Genomic DNA, 24,315 nt, shown 5'->3' on the forward strand with positions numbered 1-24,315 from the left:
TAAGTAGATGCTTGCTGATTAGCCTGGAGTGCTTCAATCTCATTGGCTCATGAGGAGGACAAAGCAGCGGTTGTTTCCTTGATAGGTACTGCACATTACTTGTGGGCCGTTTGATCTATATTTTTCAATATCCCCACACTTTCTGAAAAAAACAGAGGATATTGAAATTGGCTCTGTCTGTCTGTTTACCTGCCTGCCTGTCCGTCCGTTACGCCATCTCTTCCTAAACGGTTGGGCGGAAATTCAGCAAACTATGTTGATATGATCACCACATGGCACGAAGGTGCAAGAGCAGTATCCTTTTTAGTCCTACCACTAGGGTGGTGTAAAAAGGTCAAAAAACAAAAAATGCAATGATGGGTACATTCTTAAACATTTCAAAATGGAACTATTTCTACAATCAACATTTGGAGACTCATGAAATATGTAACGATTTGGGGGGATTTGATCCCCAAATCATGACCCAGGGGGTGGGGACTATGCCTGGTGTTTGCTTAATGGTTGGGGTGGCAGGCTTGGGTTTTCAGATTTTGAGTTTTCATGGAGATTGTGAGTTTTCATGGAGGAGGAGAGGAGATTGGGACCATACTCTGTGCAGAGCGTTGGTGCTGCTTAAGCACTCTCCTTGGCTGTTGGGCACAATCCTGGACGGGTCGCCACTCCAACACAGTACACCAGCATCCTGACACTCATTTAACCAACCTCGGATGGATGACATGTCGAGTTAACCCCACCTGGTATTAATTCAACAGCTGAGCGGGATTTGAACTCAGGACCCAAGTATCCAAAGCCTGCCACCTAACCATTAAGTTAACACCAAGCATATCATGGAGATTTTGAGTTTTCATGGAGATTGTGAGTTTTCATGGAGATTTTGAGTTTTCATGGAGAGTTTGAGTTTTCATGGAGATTGTGAGTTTTCATGGAGATTGTGAGTTTTCATGGAGATTTTGAGTTTTCATGAAGATTGTGAGTTTTCATGGAGATTGTGAGTTTTCATGGAGATTGTGAGTTTTCTTGGAAATTTTGAGTTTTCATGGAGAGTTTGAGTTTTCATGGAGAGTTTGAGTTTTCATGGAGATTGTGAGTTTTCATGGAGAGTTTGAGTTTTCATGGAGATTGTGAGTTTTCATGGAGATTGTGAGTTTTCATGGAGATTGTGAGTTTTCATGGAGATTGTGAGTTTTCATGGAGATTGTGAGTTTTCTTGGAAATTTTGAGTTTTCATGGAGAGTTTGAGTTTTCATGGAGATTGTTAGTTTTCATGGAGATTGTGAGTTTTCATGGAGAGTTTGAGTTTTCATGGAGATTGTGGGTTTTCATCGAGATTGTGAGTTTTCATGGAGATTGTGAGTTTTCATGGAGATTGTGAGTTTTCTTGGAAATTTTGAGTTTTCATGGAGAGTTTGAGTTTTCATGGAGAGTTTGAGTTTTCATGGAGATTGTGAGTTTTCATGGAGATTTTGAGTTTTCATGGAGATTGTGAGTTTTCATGGAGATTGTGAGTTTCCATGGAGATTGTGAGTTTTCTTGGAAATTTTGAGTTTTCATGGAGAGTTTGAGTTTTCATGGAGATTGTGAGTTTTCATGGAGATTTTGAGTTGTCATGGAGATTGTGCTTTCTTTATAACATATCCTGTAATTATAACCAATAATACAAATTGTTGAAGTGTTGTGGCAAAAGGAGTAATCGCACAACAATCGCGCACAAAATCACAACAAAAACAAAACAGAATGCAGAAATTGTCTTGAGATAATGACATACATGTCAGTTATAACATTGTTATATGTCACACAATCTCAGCCTATGACTTATTAATAATAGTGTGCACAAAGCTTATTATGAGGTACAACTGTAACTGTAACACGACTTGGTGGTGATCCCTTGGTCTCACCAGGTTATATTTAGGCATGAAACCTGTACAGATCCATCCACTTCATCAGCATGAGTTTGGAGCAGCATTGGATGCTGTCTTTTGACTATATGTAGCTTCTGCAGTTGTAAACACTTTCACTACTGCACGTTGTGTTTGTGTGAAATGGGATATTTTGCTACTCAGGTAGCACTAATGATTTATATTGGGATTGAAGAGAAAAGGAGATTGGTTGGGAAAAGATGTAGAAGCAAGGGAAGGCAATATCAGAGAAGGTTCATGTATCAAGCTCTTGGGTGGGTGGTAGTGGGGTCGTGGTTTCCACGGTATTTGCCTACGTACTACATATATGGCCACCAATCAGCATTTTGTAATCGAGTTTGGCTGTTATTCGAGACGAGATCACAGTTAGACTTGGAGATTAAGAAAATGTGGAGTGCCAGATCCTTTTTAGCCCGTCCCCCGGGTTTTGCAACCGTGTGCTGTGTTACCATTTGAACCTTTGTCATCAAATTTTCAACAAATCTGTCATAAGAATATGGAAAACACAAATTAATGAAATGCACAATTTCTTTTTAGCAATTTTCGTCAAGTTTAGTTCAAGTACAAAGCGGACACAGGACAGGATGCTTTCTAATTTTAATCTGGTGTTTTTTAATATAAAATCTCAGATCTTGGAAGAATGAGGTAGCCAAAGGGGAAATTGTGAACTTACAAACAGTGGGGCAGTGGAGCAACAGGATAATAACACAACTAGCAAGGATATAAACGAACTGATAACAAGAGACAGAGAGGAGGGGAGTAAGAGTGGTAACTTGTAAGAAGAGAGTTGGGTTAGGGCTATGGTGGAGGGGGTAGGGTGAATGGGGATAGAAAATATCGCAGGTCGTGATGGAGGATGACCTGATGCTTTATATCTATTTCCTTTGCAGTGTGCACAGGGTATTGCATCTCTCATTGTATAACCTCCCCTCCCCCCACCCTCCACCCCAGTGATGTCCTTAAGGCTTTTAACTTTCACCTTTTATCCTCATTCCCTGCATCTGATTAGCCCTGCTGAGGCATGCACGCAGGCTTTTAGTGGGTCGATGGCATAGTGTGGATAATGGTTTCAAGTGCATCATGCACACGTGCCTCACCTTTGAAATGGCACACTGTACGTTCACAACATCCATATTATGTACATACGTGTGTTTATATATATATATATATATATATATATATATATATATATATATATATATATGTATATACAATAGATACATATATATGTATATACACACATGTATATATATATATATATGTATCTATTGTATTTATACATGTATACATATGTAAATCTATATATATATATATATATATATATATATATATATATATATATATATATATATATATATATATATATATATATATATATTAGACATATTTATATATACAGTATGTATATATATATATATATATATATATATATATATATATATATATATATATATATATATATATATATATATATATATATATACAGTATGTGTGTGTGTGTTTGTGTGTGTGTGTGTATATATATATATATATATATATATATATATATATATATATATATATATATATATATATATATATATATATATATATATATATATATACATATATATATATACTGTATATATAATATATCCTCATTGTTACACAATCAATGGAGTTTTACTAATGGCTGTTCTTTTTATTCTTTCATTACTGGATCCCATCCAGCCTCAGCTAATATTGAGCGTGTGCATACATGTTCCCACACACGTGCATTTTAGTGTATTTTATAAACCAAGCTGTTTCTCAATAATTTGAACTCCATATTGTTTCAGTTTGAAATTGATTTCAGTCCATTAACAAAACAATTTAAATAATAGCATGACAGGTTTCTTTTTTTTTTCTCGTTCATACACAACTGACTGCTGCACTCTTGCACATCATGAACAGTCAGTTAAAGTTGCTGGAAGATGTCTTTATCTCACACCAATCTACAATTCTGTATCAATCCAAACTAAAAGTAACCATGTTTGTTTCATTACCTCCACCACCAAAGATGGATGGAGGTTATGCTTTCACCCCCGTCTGTCTGTTTGTTTGGTACTTGCGAAATCGAAGATTCGCAAGTGTATTGGTTAGTCTGGTCTGTCTGTTGGGTCGCTGAAATAGGTGACCCTTATTGTCAGTAATTCTGTCTGTTTGTTTGGATGTTTGTTCGTTTGTCATCAGCATAATTGGTAGTAAACGTGGGCCGATTTTGACCAAACTCGGGTGGTAGGTACATCTTATGACCTAGTGCTTTGGAAATTGTGATGGTTGCTTGGGAGGCTTGGATTCCCTACCAACAACCGAAAAACCTTCAAAATCGGTACCGTTCATGCTAAATCAATTCCGAAAGCCATTATCCCACGTAGGGTTATGAAATTTGGCAGGAATGATCTACAGGTGATGCTCTATCAAATATATTCCTGTTTTTGTGATATATGGAATACTTTACCCACAGCGCCCCCTACAATTAGGGTTTGCGCGAAAATTGGCGAAAATTGAAGCCCCCCTAGCGACCAGGTGAGTGCATCGTTACGAATGAAACTTTGCAGGTTCATGGTACTCAATGAGTACTACAACTTTGCCTCAGGACATATTGACCGATTTCGCTTACGTCAGGGGTCAAAGGTCAATTAGTACAAAAATCGATAATATGCGAGAGCTGGAGGTGCCTTCGCGCCAAATGCTACTCCTCCGAGGGTTATGGTCGGATGGTCATGAAAATTGACACTAATCCTCTGGAATACATTGTGCACAAACGATCGAGCCGGATTTTTGATTTAGATCTTTGTTCACCCACAGCACCCCCTCGAACTTTGGGGATTTCCGATTTCAAACCGCATTTTTGGAACTTTTCATTGAAATGGATACCGAGTAGTTATCAGTAGATGGAACTGGATGAGATTTGATATGCATAATCTTAAGGTGATTCCCTATCCGCTATATGACATCCATTTTGCTCTATATCTTATAGTTTCCATGCTCGGCGACCCATCGCCGCCTACTGGCTTGTCTGTTTGTTGGTCTGTACGTCAGTTGCCTTCAGGTCACAATTTTAAACTGATCTTCACGAAACTTCACGAAACAATTGACATGGTCATAAGCAAGAAGGCTTGATTTTGAGGTCAAAAGGTCAAGGTCGGCCAAAGGTTTACAACTTTATCAAATTTCTAAAATCATTAATTTTCATCTGATTGACCTTAAATTTGAAGAGGATCTGCACATCACATCAGTTATTTTTGAGGTCAACATAGGCCAAAAGGTCAACATAGGCCAGGTTTCTAAAATTGTCAATTTTCAATGGATTTACTTGAAATTTGAACATGCATATTATGCATATGAACATGAACAGCGTATTATGTTGCTGAATTCAACCACCCATTATTTATGAGGTCAACATAGGCCAAAAGGTCAACATAAGCCAAAAGTCAACAACTTCGGTGCAATTTCTAAAATCCTCAATTTTCATCAGATCGAGTTTAAATTTGAAGATGATTTGCATATTAGGTCACTGAATTCAACCAGCCAATTACTTTTTATGGTCAAATTTGTTTTATGGATTTCGCAAGTGTTGTGCTCTGCATGGTGTCTTTCTTGTTTGTTTGTCTGTCTGTGAATAGGATATCTCAAAAAGTTGTGGATGGATTCGGACAAAATTTGGTGTAGAGGTTGGGTGTGTGACAAGGACAAATCACTTTGATTTTGGTGACGATCTGCATCCGGATTCAGATACGAGAATTAAAAAAAAAAATTGAAGTGATTCTTCACCATTGAGCAATGGGATCAAAAACGACATACAGCAGGATACTTCAAAACGTTGTGGATGAGTTATGACAAAGCAAGGTGGATGAGTTGGTTAGGTGACGAGAACAAGCGGATTTGATTTTTGTTCAGGTTCGAATCCAGATCCGGCCCATCAGCGGGATGCAAAATGTGAACTGTTCAGCCAAGCAGAGCTACGCGCTCTACCAAATGCCGTTCTCGTTAGTCTTGCTTCCTTTTTTGAATGGGCATATTTTTGCCTGTCCTTTTGTGGCTCTACTGTGCCTTACAGCTCCATAGTAATTGCTTTACTGTGAATGTGGACCATGACTCCTTTGAGAGATGAGAGATGTAATGCTTGTAATTGCTTTGACCACCATTTTATACTACATGGAAATCCCAGCTGTCTCATCGTATGCTTTTTTTGCTGTACTTTGTAAGTGACCATATATAATTTATGTGAAATGATTTTCGGGAAGAAAACGAAATCTTCCCGTTCATCTGATCGTGACCAGCTAGCTGCATTATATCTGGCAGTGATTTTTGTTCTTTCAAATCTTGTTCTCTAAATTTGGGTAATTTGTTGTTATAAATTATATAAATTTGTCAGCATATTGAAAGCTTTTATTTCAATGAACTAATTTTATATACCTGATACAAATGCAATCAAACTGACTTGTAAGAAACTGGTTGTACTATCACACAACTCGGTCTGCCAGGCTCCATTAGTCAAAGTAGTGTCTCAAATGTGAGGCCTTCAGCCCAGATACCCCTAGCGTTTGAGGCTGGTATTGCAATGTTAAGTTTCTCGCATATTCTCCTTTTATTTTAAATCACCGCAATGTTCAAGAAGAACATTCCTACATAATGTCTGATTTAAACACAACTATTTGTGTACAAATACTCATACAGTGTACCAAAAAATATGAATGACAAACCCCACTGGACATGATGATGACGGACCATTACTCCATACAGGGAGACAAACATAAAGTCAAGACATAAAACGAGCAGACCCTCATTTTAAACCGTCGCCGCTCGCCAGAATTGAGCACAGGCACAGAGAATGAAGGAAGGGGATGCTCATAAATTAACTTGAAGCAAAGTCAGACGAAAAAAGGAAGGACAAGGAATGAAGAGGATTGGCTTTATATGTGCATGATCATCTATGGATTCTCAGCACCCGGGCTTCGAATAGAAGACTTGCTTGATTCCTCCACTGACTCTTTTGTTGTAGCTACATTTACTGCTCAGCGACTCAAATGAACTACAGCCCAACTAACTTTGCCGACTCGCTCGCCTGCTTTTGTAGGCTTGAAGGGGAAAATTATTTTCCCCTTTGTGCAGCAATCTCCATCAATGGGCACATTAAGCCTTCTCATGAATAAATGTACGTCACAAGCCCCTACCTATGACAGGTATCACGGTGGGATGCAGTTGAATAAGTTGGGGGGGGTTTTAATCAAAAAGCAGTAGGGGGAAACAACATATCAGCTTGCTAATGACTTCCTGGACTCTAAACCTTTTCATGCCTCAGTGGATTTGGCCACCAAATTTAATACCACAAAAACTCATTACTAATTCATAAAATCTGGCACTTTTATCACACCTTATGGGACACTGTCCCCTTTCCTCCTGGATCTCCTTTCCTTGTGCTATGGTGAATCAGTCCGTTCTTGTTACCCTGTTTCCTCTTCTCTCGCCAATCTATCTGTTGACTCTGTGTACCTTTTTGTTCCACTCTAACATGAATCTTGGCACATGTATCTTTAAATATACAGTATTTCTTAAAAGGGGTAGGATACGTAGCTCACTGCTCATATCCTCAAGTTGTCACCTCCACCACCGCAGGGGAGACGGAGGTTATCTTTTTACCCCTGTCTGTTTGTTTGTCTGTTTATCTGACTTGGGGAGAGGTTAGGTATATGACAAGGACAAATTGATTAGATTCTGGTGAAGATCCGGGCACGAGAATTTTAAAAGTGATTCTTCGCCATTGACAGATGGGGCCAAAAACTATATATAGCACGATATATCAAAAGGTTATGAGCAGATTCAGATGAAACTTGATGGATGGGTTGGGTAGGTGACGACAACAATCCGATTCAATTTTGGTTGAGGTCCAGATGCAGATCCGGCCTATCAGCGGGATACATAATGTTTCCCTTTGTTCAGCTTGTCCACTTGTATACTGAGCTCACAAACATTCTCAAAAGTCCTTTCTTCTGGACACCACTCATAAATATGAGGGGGTTCTAGATCTAAATGGTGCCAGAAAGTTATTGTTACCACGAGATGGCTCCATTTCCAGAAGCAGATAGAAATTTCCAAAACGCTCACGATCTTACACAGGCTGTAAAATCTAAACCAACATTAACACTTGTCACCAACTGTACTCTCCATTTACATGGGCATCTAGCCTCAATATGACAAAGCCATATATAATAAATAATTTGTTCCATGTCGAATCGTAGCAATGCAAACATTAACATTGTACAGAAAATTACACACTGCCCAACATTCAATCGTAAATAATTTGTGACTTGTGGCTTAAAGCCCGCTGTCACATCAATAATCGTACATAGAAAAACTATCATGGTATCTCTTCCTATTTACAACTGATGGCACAACCAACATAGCTACTCAACAGGCAAAGTTGAGGTCTGACATTTTGACCACTGATTGCATCAGGGGCACAGCTACAACCACCAATAAATGATGCTGCCCAGAGCCACGTGCTGCATACGAAAAAAGAAAGAAGAAAAAAAGTCTTCATCCAGACTCAGATGACGATCACTCAGTGATAGAGACATCAGACCCAAGCTTTTCTTATTGAACATGAGCTATACTAGTAAGGGGTGACAGCAAACAAATCTTTCAATCAACTGGGGAGGAGAGAAATAACCTCAGGCTTGGGGCAAGGTCAAAAGCATACTAGGGGGAGGGGGGAAAAACACAAAGCACATCCTCATGAGCCAGTCTGGTGTGATTGGTTGGACATACCTCTCCTTCACAGCTCGTCCCATTGGCTGCCATATTCTGAATGGGTTGCAGGAAATTGAGAGAATAATTGGGTAAGCCTGCTCACTATGAGCTGCTAGAATCCAAAAGCATGAAATGCAAGTTTCAATCATCATCATCATCCCCGTGCATCCTCACTGGAACCTCACTGCCCAAGGAGGCCAACCACTCCGATGGCATTCTCCCAGAGATTGAGCCAAGAAGAGATGTTGAATAGTTATGTGTTTTATGAGTTGAAGGCAAGTTGTAATGACTTGAGGGCAAGTTGTAATTAAATGGTGTACACTGTACAAGGTGACAGTGCAGGCAGAGCGGGTCCTGAGTTGGGTCGAGTTTGTGTTGATAGGTTTAAGTGTGGGGTGGTAACCAGAACGAAGTCTAGTTAATGTTACTCTGGAGGAGCACAGAAGGATTTGTTCAAATGGATGGATCACGGGGTATCATTTGTTGAGTATTTTATTGTTGTGCTGTTGTTGCAAAGCGATGGTGATGATGTGATTGGGAATGTCTTTTTCTAAGGTGTTGTGTTGCTTTACCTGTTGACCCTGATACAAAATTAAATTAGAGGACGACTGAAACACACTTTTCAGTGATCCTCTGAATTAATCATGAGCAGATTTCGCTTTATTTATTTATTTCCCAAGGGTGTAAGGCTCATGAAGACCACTCGGCACATGAACCCTCCAACCCACATGGTTTGCCAACCCACAGGGTTTATCCCTGTTATAACTTCTAAATGCTGAACATCAAGCGAGGAAGCAGTACGTACTCATGGCAGATTCTCGAACCACAATACTACTTAAAACTAGGTTACACATCGAGGTGTCAAAATGTATCCAACACTTAATATCCTTTATTCTGCATCGTGTTAAAATCTGCAACTTTGTTCCTTCCATCTGAACCTTTTCTTTAGAACTTCGTCATCACACCAAATAGATCTTCAGACCAAGCTACCAAAGGAACTTTGAATCACCTGCAGCGGAATCCCATGCTTCACATTGCTAACCCCCACCCCTCCACCAACACATGCCAATTGTTTACTTTGTCTGATGAAATACCAATGTCTGGAGTTGAAAGACTCACCTCTATTTTTAGCAGGCAGCTGCTCCAACAGGGAAGGCATCACATGTGTCTCTCTGTGTGACATTTCCACATGGACGTATGGTATGCAAGGAATTATCGATGAATTGTGTGCTCAATGATTGCTGCATACAATAACTACCAATTCGAAGAAACAGTCCTTAATGGATGCTTAAATATGTCATTTTAATTTCCATTCATTATGACCTTCTTGTGAAGTTTGTTAACCTCTGCCATCGAAGATGAACGGAGGTTACTGTTTTCACCCCTGTCTGAAATCTAAAGATTTCGTAAGTATATTGATGACTTCCGTCATCTGTTTGTGTGTTTGTTTGTTTGTGTGTATGTTTGTTTGTAGGCACAATAACTCGAGAACAGAAGAAGCTACCAATGTCAAATTACAGCACGTGATTCAGGAGGGTGATGGCTGGTGCTGATTATATTTTGGTCAAAATCGGTCAAAGGTCAAGGTCACAGTGAGGTTTAAACATTCGATTTTTGATGGTTTGGTATAGCATCATCATAGAAACTTCTGGTTTCCGTCGCTACCTTCTCTTGGGACAGCTTTTATTAGACAATGTCAGAGGTCAAGTTGACGATTTAGTAAGTACCAATCTATGACTGCTTGTTTGTTACTTACGAAATCTTTAGATTTCTTTAGATTTCGTAAGTATATTGATGACTTCCGTCCTCTGTTTGTGTGTTTGTTTGTTTGTGTGTGTTTTTTTGCAGACACGATAACTCGAGAACAGAAGAAGCTACCAATGTCAAATTACACCACATGATTCAGGAGGGTGATGGCTCGCGCTGATTAGATTTTGGTCAAAATCAGTCAAAGGTCAAGGTCACAGTGAGGTCAAACATAATTCCATAAATTCGTGTGGAGAAATGGAGTATTTTTGTTTCGGTCGACGTTACGAGTTCGTTTTAACTTCGATTTTAATTTTGTCTTCAGTTTTTGCGATCGCTTAGGACGCTTAACACTCGGTTGTCGAAATTCTGGTAAAAATCAGATGTTTTGGAGACGTTTTAAGATTGTATAAAAAATATTTCACTCGCCGCGTCACGGCTCGTCACGTGGTGCAGCGCGCTCGAGCAGACGCATCGTTGAGTCACGTAAAGGTTTTGCGTGTGCGCGCTGACGGTGTTTTCGATAAAGATGGTGTTTAAAAGTCATTTTTTTTATCCCAATAAAGGTTATCGTCGCATGCCTGACTCGCTAAGCCGTCGGATTATGTAAAGATTGTTGGTGGATGGCCGAATATTACGGTTTTGTGACTTTGATAAAATAATATGAAATAATTGCGTGGAGAAATTGAGATTTTTGCTTCGGTCGACATTACGATTTTTGATGGTTTGGTACAGAATCATCGTAGAAACTTCTGGTTTGCGTCGCTACTTTCTCCAGAGACAGCTTTTATTAGACAATGTCAGAGGTCAAGTTGACAATTTGTAAGTACCAGTCTATGACTGCTTGTTTGTTATCTTGCCAAAACGAAGTTTTTGCAAGATATGTTAGTCAGCTTGTATGTTTTTTTGTATTTGTTTTTTTTTGTTTGTTTGTTTGTCTGTAATCACGTATAAAAAATTCTGCAGAGCACAGTTATCATTGGAAATTTTGTAACTTCGCATATCACAAAATTTTGTGATATGTGCACAAAATTTAGAAGGTCAAGGTCAAAGGTCAAGGTCACTTTGTCGCAAATCAGGGGAGTCGACGAAACCCTTATTTTTTGAGTAATTTTGATCGGATCGTCTTCAAACTTCATGGGAATATAGTTCATGGTCTGGCGCTCAGCTGATTAATTTTTGGTGGCGATTGGCCTTGACCTTCATATGTTTTTTTTTTTTGTCTGTAATCACGTATAAATCACTCTGCAGAGCACAGTTATTATTGGAAATTTTTGTAACTTCGCATATCAGAGGCCTATAGAGGTCCCTTTCAGCACATAAAATTTTGAAGGTCAAGGTCAAAGGTCAAGGTCAAAGGTCAAGGTCACTTTGTCACAAATCAGGGGAGTCGACGAAATCCTTATTTTTTGAGTAATTTGAATCGAATCGTCTCCAAACTTTATGGGAATGTAGTATATGATCTGGCGCTCAGCTGATTAGTTTTTGGTGGCGATTGGCCTTGACCTTCATGGTTAGCGTCTGAGGTCAAACATAATTTGACCCCAAGGTCAAATTTTCAAGTTTTAGGAACCACATCGTGTAGTACCTCAAATTGAACACCTCGATGAGTGCTTTCTAGATATGTCAAGCTTGAGACATTATGATGTCATTTGGTGACGTTATGAGGCAAACGCATATTTTTCATGGTTACTCTGTAGAACGATTCTCATTGGAATCTCTCGTAGGCAGATATTCCTCAAGGAGTCGCTCCTGGTGGATAGCAGCTCTGTTCACCTCAGTGTGACCTGAAAGAAGTCACATGTGGTCACCTTTTGGCAAGACCCGTTTTTTTTAGTTTGTTTGTTTGTGAACAGTATTACGGAAAAACTCCAGGACGGATTTCGATGAAACTTGGTGGGGGGATCAGGTGTGGTCCAAGGATCATGCCGTTAGATTTTGGACTTGGTCCAAAGTCCAATATGGCCGCTATGGCGGCCATTTTGAAAAAAATATTAGAATTTTTGTTTTTGCATTTCTACATGTTTTAAGTGATTTCCTCCCAAACAAAAAAAATTGGTTGGAGAAAACAAAAACTGAAATTTTGCTACCTTTTTTTCAAAAAAAATTCGATTTTTTTGGCATTTCTACATGCGCGTCGATCTAGTTTAGTTTATTCAATCGTGGTTCAGTAGAGTCTGATCCGTTTTGACCTACAATGAATAGGATATCAGGTTCACTTAAGTGACCCAGCAGTATTGGCGGCGGAGGTTTTGCACTCTACCGAGTGCACCCCCTCTAGTTCATTTTTGTTTTCCTTATTGTTAATGCACTTGGCCATTAAAAATAATTCCATACAATATCGAGTCCCAGGTACAGTAATGATGATGTGATGGTAAAAAGCCAGCAAACTGATAATGGGGTCACAGTGAGAGATGAATGATGAGAGAGCAAGCGAATGAAGGGAATTCAAGGGAATTAATGGGAATGAATGATCAGGAAAAGATGAGAGGGAGAAAGAAAGAGAAAAGAAGAGAGACACAGTAATATAGTAACCTGCAAGTAAAGTTGGGTGTCAAAGGGTTAATGGGGTTCGAAAATATTGTGGGAACTCAATGGAGAATAACAAATTATGGTATGGATGTCACAATGCAGGGAAATATTGCTGGGGGAACATTTATTATATAACTGTTTTGTTAAAAAATAATGTTTCTATTCCCCCCCCCCCCCAGGGACTATTTTTAGGCTTTTTTAAGCTCATAAAGTGGGTCCTGGTGTCCAGCCGTCCATCTGTTAAAATTTGACTAAAACATCTCCTCACAAACTTCCTTACCGATCTGGACCATATTTGGTACGAAGTATAAGGACAACAAGGTCTCATTGGGGTGTACTCCCTAATGCGGATGCATCCATTTAAATGAGGTGAAAAGGGGGCTGTACCCCAAATATTGATAATTCATTGAAAATTCATCTCAGAAACCAACAACTAGATGTAGATCAAACTGGCCATTCGGCATCATGACCATGCCCTAACCTTAAGTTGTGCCCTGCCCCCCTCCTCCCCCCCCCCCCGGCAGTATCTCCCCTGGAAAAGGGGTCATGGTCTCCCTCCCCTAATCGCTCATATTCACTAAAACATACTTTCCTCACAAACTACATGACCAATATAGACCAAATTTCATACAATACATCAGAACAGTAAGGTCTCATGGGGTTGTGCTCCCGATCTGGATCTGCTCCCTATAAGAGGCTGAAAAGGGGGATTTTGCCTCAAATTCTGGTCATTTATTTTAAAATCTTATCAGGAACCCACGGTCATATGCAGATCAAGCTTTTCATGAAATTTAAGTCCCATAACGTTAAGTTAAGTTGTGCTCCGCATGACCGTACCACTTCAGGAATGGGGGCTATGGTACCTTTCCACTAATACTTCATTTCCACCCCACCTGTTGGAGGAATAACAATCAGTCCCCCACAGGGCTTCTATTTTTTCTTCTTCTTCTTCCTGACTCAGACCTTCCCGTGCAAACCCCAGATTAAAAAAAACAGTTTTCAACTCATTCCGTCTTGCGGTTCAGGAGTCGATCAAAGTCAAACTCACAAATAGATACTTCTCAAATTATTGGATGATTCACAATTTTTATTGTTTTAATATAGAATCGTTCAGCATTTGCAACGTTAATGTAATATAACATTTATCTTTATATACTGTTAAACACATTTAATTTCTCCATTCATGACATCTTTTCATTACACACATGATAATGCTTGAGATTTTTTTTACCAATTTACGGAATTTTTTTAAAACTCTGACTCACTCCACCACTTAAACATACACCTATTTGAAAGACGTACATCACTAAATTGAAGCACACATTCTCCTGTGAAATTCAGCTGCTTTGTCTTCACAAATAATGGAATGATGCACCTCTGTTCTTCAGCACCCGTCTCTTTATCTCGCCCACAATATATGTATATATATATATATAGATATTGTTATGGTTGTGGAAATTCACAGAACACCATTCAGGCTTCCCAGAGATCAGTTATGTCAATAAGTGTGTGTTCAGATTAGATTTCCCCACCGATGTCTAAAGGGAATTATTTGTGTAACCGGGCTGTGATCTTTGAGTCAGCCATTATTCTTTTGCTATCTTTATTTTGGAACAACCACTACTTCAACAACCACAATCACCATCTCAACAACCACGCCATCCCCACCACAGCGCTAACCACACTGCAACAACAACATCTCAACAACTCCCGCCCTGATATCCATCAGAACGGGTAAACAGGATTGACGGTTGGAGCAGGTCCCTCAGAACGTGTAAACAGAAATGACGGTTGGAAAACAACAACTGAGCCCAGCCGAGCTCTGTTGGAATTTTCCCTCAGAAGGGCGAAAAGAAAGAATGTCCATGATCGGGCCAAAAGGAGCCGAGCCGAACCCCCCTGGAATGTCCCCCCGTGCGCCGCGAAGGGAGGGTCAAAGCGCCGGGCGATAAAAGGCCGGGCTGAAACGCCAAGAAGTCAGTCTGGGTTCGCCGTGAAATCTGGGAGCGGAGTCGAGCTGCAATCGTTTCCAGTCTGGGACTTGCAGTCTGGGAGTGCAGCGGAGTTTGTCAGCGAGTGGAAAGAGAGTCCCTCTGCTTGGTCTCTCTCTTTGGTCGACGGAGGTGCCAGTGGAACCGGAGAGGAGTCGCCAGCCGGATCGCCGTTGAAGGCACGGGTGGAGTCCAGCGGAGTGCGGGCAGGGCCACCGAGGGTCGCCGAACCAGGGCCTGGCGAGTCACCATGAGGGTGACAGGTAACCAGCACGGCCTCTCAGAGCTCTTGCGGTCTCCACAGCTCCGTGAAATATGAAAGACCCACGAGGTACCAGTTCTGCCCTTCCCTTTCCTGGGGTTTCTTTGTATGAATGTCGTGGCACCTTGTCCGTCAAGTAATGAACTGTTAAGTGATTGTGTAAATAATAATAGAACGGTTGTAGTCCTTTGTCTTGTTCGTTCCTGCATTGCTTTATTCCTGCATGATTCCATACGTGTTTGATTGCATACGTGTGTAACAAATACATGTCCTTATTTGAATGTTCACCTGTTCGTTGCGTCCTTTCCCTCAATTGAGCTGCCGTATTGCATTCGGGATATTAGCGGGCTTTTAAATAGCCGATAAAGTAATCGGATCCAGCGAGGCTTGGCGATATACACCGCTCAGCAAATCGCAAACGGAGCGAGCTGCTTAAGCGGCACGTTTCCAAGCAGGTCCCGTCGAGGTGTAAATCCCCGGCATTTCTGTCTGCGCGCATACTTAAGTAAATCGACAATTCGGCGATCGGACCCTGTCGCGCGCGGACAGAATAGTTGGCTGATTTTCGGTGTGATTAAAAACACACCCGGAGCTGGATTTCGGCGTTTATCTGAAAGCTGTGACTAGGTTTTCCACGTCCGGTAGGCGCGCAGCTGCAATTAGCTAAAAGCGGTCATTTGCACGCCGGAGTGGTGAGAAACCACAAATATATATATATGTATATATGTATATATGTATATGTGTATATGTATATATGTATATGTGTATATATATATATATATATATATATATATATATATATATATATATATATATATATATATATATATATACATGTATATGTATATATGTATATGTGTATATGTATATATGTATATGTGTATATGTATATATGTATATGTGTATATGTAGAAATGTATATGTGTATATGTATATATGTATATGTGTATATGTATATATGTATATATATATATATATGTATATGTGTATATATATATATATATATATATATATATATATATATATATATATATATATATATATATATATATATATATATATATATATATATATATATATATATATATATATATATATATATATATATATATATATATATATATATATATATATATATATATATATATATATATATATATATATATATATATATATATATATATATATATATATATATATATATATATATATATATATATATATATATATATATATATATATATATATATATATATATATATATATATATATATATATATATATATATATATATATATATATATATATATATATATATATATATATATATATATATATATATATATATATATATATATATATATATATATATATATATATATATATATATATATATATATATATATATATATATATATATATATATATATATATATATATATATATATATATATATATATATATATATATATATATATATATATATATGTGTATATATATATATATATATATATATATATATATATATATATATGTGTATATATATATATATATGTATGTAGCCTGGTGTTGGCTTAGTGGTTAGGGTGGCGGCTTGGGATCCCAGGGTCCTGAGTTCAAGCCCCGTTGGCTGCTGAATTAACACCAGGGGGTTGACTCAGCCTGTCATCCTTCCGAGGTCGGCGAAATGAGTGCCAGTGTACTGGTCCCGGTGTATGCCCCGGTTAGAATAGGTGTACCATATCCCTGTGTGTCGTAAGAGGCGACCAGGGTTGGCGTCAGGAAGGGCATCCGGCCATAAAACATTGCCTCAAGAAAAAGCCAAACCCCTGCACAGCAGGGAAAAATGGCTGTAAAAACGGTCAAAAAAAAAATATATATATGTATATATATATATATATATGTATATATATATATGTATATATATATGTATATATATATATGTATCGACCCTACCCCACGTGATCTGCCAATTGGTGTATTTCGGTTCTTGTACAAGGACCCATCGCTCAGAGTTATCTGGGTGGCGATCTATATTCCGGGCGATCGTTCGGGCCGACTTGACTTGTGGCTCCGTTCAGAGCGGTCGGTTGGCGGCTGACCCCCGGTCTGTAACTATATATATATATATATATATATATATATATATATATATATTTTCAAAGTGCTTTCACCATTGTTAATGTCACTTCCTGTCCAATATGTTTAGTGTAAGAAAATATCAATGCACAAAATTTCAGCATTGAACCATTAATTTTACATGTTCTTTAATAAAAAGGTCTGCATCGATGCAGTTGACCAAAGTCTTCTGTGTTCACTGGCTTCTGCCATTTGGGTAGGGTGGTACAACACTACTATCTCTAGATCAAATGCTGTTGATGTCTTACTCCCCAGCAAGCTCATACTCAATTTTCCAACCTAGAAAAGATGCCAGTCAAATCACCCCATCCAGTGTTATTTTGCATAGTTGGAGCTTGAACTCAGGACCTAATATCATAAGCTAACCACCTTAACTATTAAGCCACCTCCAGGCATGCTCATACACAGCAGTGTAATAAAAGGCATAATAGATAACAAAATCAAGATCAAGATGAATTGGATATAAAGAAAAGAAAACTAGAACAGTAGTTGGTAGGGCGCATACCTCCACCAGGCTGAACAGTTTACGTTTTGTATCCCACTGAAAGGCTGGATCTGTATCCAGACCTGAACCAAAATCTAATCGGCTTGTTTCCTGTCACCTACCTAACTCGTCCATAATAATAATAATAATAATAAGTTTTGTCATAATCTGTGCATAACTCTTTGAAATATCCTACTCACAGACAGACAGACGGAGGAAAACATAACCTCCGTCCACCTTTGGTGGCAGAGGCACCAACAGGTAGTTTCCATAAGAAACAGACATCAACAGAGAAAATCTTCTCCTTGCGTAAGATTGCAGAAAATTACAGAGTATGTCCATCCATCTCTTGTAGCATACATCTACATCAATAAAGCTTTTGACTCTCAACTGAGACTGCCTCTGGCTTATTTGAGAAGCTGCCGGTGTACCTCCTAAGATTGTCAAACTTATCCATCTACTCCAGTCATAGTGAAAGCTGTATTCGAGCTGGAGATGAATGATCAGATTGTGTGAGATTGAACAGGGGTGTCTGGCAAGATGTGTTCACACCGACCTTGTACCTATATAATGGAACTTGCACTTGAAAATGGGGGCAGGCACTGTGGAATTGATCTTGAAAATCTCAAGATCATCAATGATTTTGATGATGCCCATGACATACTCCTTCTGGTGGAGTCCTTAGATATTCTAATCTCGGCCTCAAAGAACTGTGGCAGACATGCAGCCACTTTAGGTCTGGAAGTTAGCTGGCCCAAGGTGAAGATCCAGTCACTCGGTCATGAAATCCTAGTGCCGACTATAGCCATTGACGACACGCACTCTCTACATCGTTTGAAAACCTCATTTCCAGAATAACAAATCTGGGAGACTATGCTGGAAGTACATCCGGATCTTCACCGTGCTGCTCTTGCCCAGTCAATATTAGCTTCACTTTATACAATATGGAAGTCTCCTGTGAACCAATGCCTGAAGATAAGTCTCTATAGATGACTGATAGTGTCAATTTTCTGTTACGGGTGCGAAACTTGGACACAGAAAAATACCATTATGCTCTCAAAGCTGGCTTTGATTTGAGAGCTGTCAGACACATCCTTAGAATACCCTGGTAGGACCATATCACTCACCTAGAAATCTGTGAAATTTCATGGTTTATAGAGTTTTTCAACTCTAGTCAATCGTGTACACCTACATTGGTTTTGTACATCTTTGCTGACATCAAGATAATGATGCTGCAGTTTCCTTATTTATGAAACTCTCAGATGGATAGAAATACCCCCTAGGCCACCCACACGCACAAGGTGGAAGGATACCCTCACACCGTTACTGCATCATCTGGGTCTCACATGCAACCAGGCTGTACGAACGGCATTGGACAGGAGTGTTTGAAGTTCTCTCATGTCTGTGGCTATTTTGCAACAGTGACCTGCCTGACGAAAATAATGACCTGCAAAGCAATGTGCAATTATAACAATGTCGTCGTGACGCTTTGGACAATACTCCATTACTAGCTTTGATGCAATATCACTCTGATTTTCATCTTCCAACATGTCTACACATCTTACCATAATGTTTTTTGTCTTTTAAGAGTTGATTTGAGGACAATAATCATCTTAAAATAAGCAATTTGCTGTCTGTCTGTCTGTCTGTCTGACCATGATACATTTGGTTGTTATCGATCCAATCTCAACCAAACTTACCAGGGACTATAAGGGTAACAGGGCGGAGGTTGTAATGACTTAACTTGACCCTCCGCAAGGGAGATTTCCACCTTGGGTGAACTCTGTGTCAAGGTGTATAAACAGCTCAGCGTGGCGTTTTGCTGGGAAGTAAAATTATTATAACAACAAGCTATTCTGATATATTCTTTCCAATGTATGATTACCTCAATAAACAGTCGCTACTGTTAGTTTGTTTCATTTTAAACAATAGCTACTGAAAAAATTGGAGCAAACCAGGGGTGTGTTCCATCACCAATAAACTTGCTAGCACTTGCCAAACCAACCGTTCCTTATCAAGCGTTTCAATTGAGTGTTAAAGCTACCTGGCGAACGCTATACAAGCTGATTGGTAATGGAGCACACCTCTGACCACCTTGAAGTATTCTATGCTTATCACGTTCCTCACAGATTGGCAGATCCAAGTCATCTCAACTTGCTAGGCATCGAGGCGAGGTGCTTAAATGAGTCTTTATGCATGAATGATGTATCCCATTGCCTGTCCGATTTTTCTGGCCGTAAGACTTTGTGATGATCCAAGTTTTCTCATTATCCTTCCGTAACTTTTTGAGATATCATGCTATATATGGTTTTTGGCCAAATCTCTCAATGGTGAAGAATCACTTAAAAAATATTTTTAAAACTCGTATTCAGATTGGGATGTTCACCAGAATCAAATCAATTCATCCCTGTCACACACCCAACTTGTCCACCAAGTTTTGTCATAATCCGTCCATAACTTTTTGAGATATCATGCTCACAGACAGACAGACAAAGATGAAAACATAACCTCCGTCCACCTTCGGTGGCAGAGGTAATAATGTCTGGAATATATTGTTTGATCTCTTCCCAATTAGTGAATTGTTATGATCTCAACATCTGTTCACAGACAAATAACCAATCTTAATCATTGTATGTTTTGTTTTTCAGCTATTTCAAACCCTAAGCAACCAAAAGAGCCTTTGAAGACATTTAGCTTTGATTACTCGTACTGGTCACACACAACCGTGAGTTCTGGGTCTTTGTTGGGGGCAGTAATGGTTGGGGATGTGGCGAAGGGTTCCAGTGGAATTTAAGTGGGGCTTTTGGTCATAAGTCACTTGAGATTGTATCTTCCTGCTGTGTTGCATTCAGCTTGTGTGTAGCTTTTTCACCTCCTCCCCTTGATCTCACTCTCACTTCTACTCTGCTGTTGATGTCCCCCCCCACCCCAAACCCCCCCTTTCACTTTGTTCCATTCCATTCTGCTCTTTCTCTTTCACAAGCCTCAATCATGTTTTCAAAGTAATGGCACATTCATCTTACCAAATTCCACTTAGCAAGAGTAGCATACCCCAAGCACCATTTTGGGCACGCGTCTCACCGAGCACACGCCATTTATTACTCGTCTTGGCGACGGTCTACTCCAGCCATGGTTTTGCGTGTCATACTTATATCATGGGGGGTGGGAATGAAGAAAAAAAAACCCAGAATTTTTGAGCTCTGTAGAACTTCCATTGCACTTTTAATTTGCCCATTTGCTTTACCATACATCGAACCTTTACTCACCCAAAAAGTAAATAATAAAATATATATTTGGTGTCGTTTGTGTCTCTGTCAAAAATATATTTCCAATGTGTTTGATTAGTCCAGTTGGGAGCAATCCGTTTGCTTTGGTGGTCTTCAGCATATTCTTCATTATGACCCCAAAGCTCAAATCACTTCACCTCTCCACTATATAAGATACTCCCATGTGATATCATATACTGTACATACAATTAAATGTGGTGTTTATGATTAATCTTACAATTGTATTGATGCATGTATTTTCCACCACCATCCCCTCCCTCCCTCTTCTTTTCCATTCACAATTTCTGGTTCTGCAGCAAAATGATCCAAGCTTCGCATCCCAGCGCCAGGTATATCAAGACATTGGAGAGGAGATGCTGGAGCATGCCTTTGAGGGCTACAATGTGTGCATCTTTGCTTATGGCCAGACGGGGGCGGGAAAGTCGTACACCATGATGGGCAAACAAGAGAAGGGACAGGAGGGGATTATCCCACAGGTGAGAGCACACTCCCAACGTGCAATCAAATATTGACAGATGGCTGATATACCCGTCAAGGATGGGTAATGGGATGGTATTTGATAGGAAGAGAAATCGAACAACATGAAAACTTTAATGAAAAACATATCAGTCTTTTAAATGCATGAAGACTCCCTAATAAATGAGAAGATAAGAGTGTGGAAAAGGTATGTTTACTCATCAATCTATTAACTTTTTTTAAAGTGAAGACTGCCACTGCAGTGGATCTTCACTGAACTGCAACGGCAATCCACCTGTTGACATAGTGATCTGACGACAAATAAATCTTTATCACAAAGCCTTCATCCCTCCTATTGTCAATCCAGGCACAGCCACGTGAGAAGAGTGTCACGCAAGAACAATCTTGCCTTTGACGCTGCAGTTTTCAGTGATGGAAGTTGACTTTCAACGTCAGCAAATCCAGGACATATTTTGTAATAATTAATAGCCTGACCCCAGGACGATAATTTTTAATGCACCATTAAATAGGTGGAACCGTGTTGAATCATCTTGTAACTTTATTGCCGTGCATCTCGGGTCAATCAAATTTTTCAGTGAATTCGAGTTTATGTGTTGAATCGCTCTTACAAATCACTTTGATTAATTGTACAAATCAATTAATTTTATCCAGTCTTTTGACTTCACATTCTAAACAACTTCAACATTAATGCCAATTGAGGGGAAGCCAATGAGAGAGAAGTCACTTCTCTTCACTGGAACATTTAACAAAAGTATTTTTTCCCCATTTTGACCTTTTCAACTGTAGAGCGAGCACCCCTCATTTTTCCTATCCAACAAATACTTCATTGTGAATTCCTGGTCTCTCTTGATGTACAGTGTATGTACAATTCATGGGATAAAGTTTTTTTTTGGCGTTTACAGGCAATTGCTGAAAATACAGTTTTTACAACCACGAATGCTGAGGCTTTAGAAACGAGTGAAACAAAGAAAGCAATTGTTAAACAGATGACTCAAAACGAGAATGGGTTTTTTTGGTCAGATGATAAGAAAGAATGGTTTTACAAAATATTTATTTTTAGGGTGGACGTATAGTATCAGACCAAGAGGAAGGCCACCCACATATTGGTCAAACAATTTAGCCATGGGGCTTGGAATCCATCTATCCATTGGGACCATACTCTGTGCAGAGCGTTGGTACTGCCTAAGCAGTCTCCTTGGCTATTGGGCACAATCCTGGATGGGTCACCACTCCAACACAGGATACCAGGAAGCTGGCACTCATTTTGCCAACCTCAGAAGGTTGACAGGTGGAGTCAACCCCATCTGGTATTAATTCAACAACCAAGTGGAATTTGAACTCAGGATCCTAAGATCCCAAGCCCACCACCCTAACCATTAAGCCAACACCAAGCATACGAGCTCGGAATGATGATCGTGGAACCAACAAGATTTATCATCAAGAGAAGAACCTGGACAAGTGTCATTCACCACTAATGGAGATAATGTAAAGTAATAATTTCCAATCATCGATAGCCAAGGATATGGATAGATAGATACATTTGAATCAAGTAAACTTACAGCTCATTCCCCTAAAATGGATTAATCATTATGTCAAATGGCTACGTGCTCTCACGTGCTGGCAGAATCGCTGAGAGGTCACCTTTGAGCTGTCTCCCCTGACTTTAAATATAGATCCAACTATAAACTGTTCATTCTGGTGTTTCGCATGCAGGACAACACACACATTGATGCGTTGTCCATTAAGTAGGAAGACCCATCTGCCATCACTGGTTGTTGGTGGGTATAAAAGATACCAAAGTGTCATTTGTGAAAAGTAGATGAGTTATCACTGGCATCCTGGACAAATTGCATATTCCTGCCAGTTCATGGAAAGCGAGCCAAAAGTGTTCCCTGGCTAACTGAATAAGAAGGTGGGAATAATTGGAGCCTGGTGAAGACGTCGTAGCAAATGGCTATGTGCATTCTTGCGAGGTAAAGGTTTTAATTTACCGTTTTGTGTTGAGAGATAAGAAGATTGGTGAAAAGCCGGCTGGAGTGGGCTGGTACACTTGGTGCCTATATTCCAATGTGGAACAAAAGAGGATTACGTGAAGAGAGAATGCCAAAGAGAGTGGATAGGTTGAAGGAACAACGTCGGAGGAAAAGAGGTAGACTGCGGTTGTGATGGGAAGATTGTGTGAGGAGTGATATCAGTAAAGTGTGGGCGGGTGGTTGGAGTGTGGAGAGAGTTTGTTGGGGACAGAGGGAAATGGAGGAGTATCGTTGTCAAGGCAGGACAGAAGACTGGTACCATTGGACCTCACCCCTTATAAAAGGAAGAGAAAAAGAATAATAATAAGATTTTTGTTCATGTTGGTATGCCACATTATTTACTTTCCATTATGACTTTGGCTATGATTAATTACTGTTTTCTGTCTCTTCCAAGTGATTGAACATAACAAAACGCTTCATGCTTGCTATTTCATGTTCTGTTTGTAATTTTTTTTTTGTCCTTTGTTTTTCCGTCACACCAATCCCACAGCTCTGTGAAGATCTTTTCTCCCGCATCAATAACAATTGCAATTCTGAAATCTCCTACTCTGTGGAGGTATAAAAACGAAGTGGATGTTGTTTTAAAAATATATAAAAAGGTTTTAACTTCGAACAATCTGCAGCACTTCTGTTTAAAGTCAAGTACATAACAGTTGAGACACTTAATTATCCAC

General features: G+C 39.3%; 1 protein-coding gene across 4 annotated transcripts in view; it reads left to right on the forward strand.

The window, feature by feature from the left end:
• KIF1B (kinesin family member 1B) overlaps window positions 1-24,315 on the forward strand; it is a 219,248-nt gene that overhangs the window by 119,023 nt on the left and 75,910 nt on the right. For all 4 annotated transcript variants that reach the window (XM_085898897.1, XM_085898898.1, XM_085898900.1 and 1 more), the window contains exons 3-5: window positions 20,493-20,569; window positions 21,428-21,607; window positions 24,132-24,197. In XM_085898897.1, the coding sequence (XP_085755023.1) occupies window positions 20,493-20,569; window positions 21,428-21,607; window positions 24,132-24,197 (323 nt within the window). The remainder of the gene's footprint in view (window positions 1-20,492; window positions 20,570-21,427; window positions 21,608-24,131; window positions 24,198-24,315) is intronic.

Source organism: Eptatretus burgeri, chromosome 10 (assembly GCF_056783735.1).
Source record: "Eptatretus burgeri isolate ZD-2024b chromosome 10, Ebu_testis_v1, whole genome shotgun sequence".
In the NCBI taxonomy this organism is placed as follows: domain Eukaryota; kingdom Metazoa; phylum Chordata; class Myxini; order Myxiniformes; family Myxinidae; genus Eptatretus; species Eptatretus burgeri.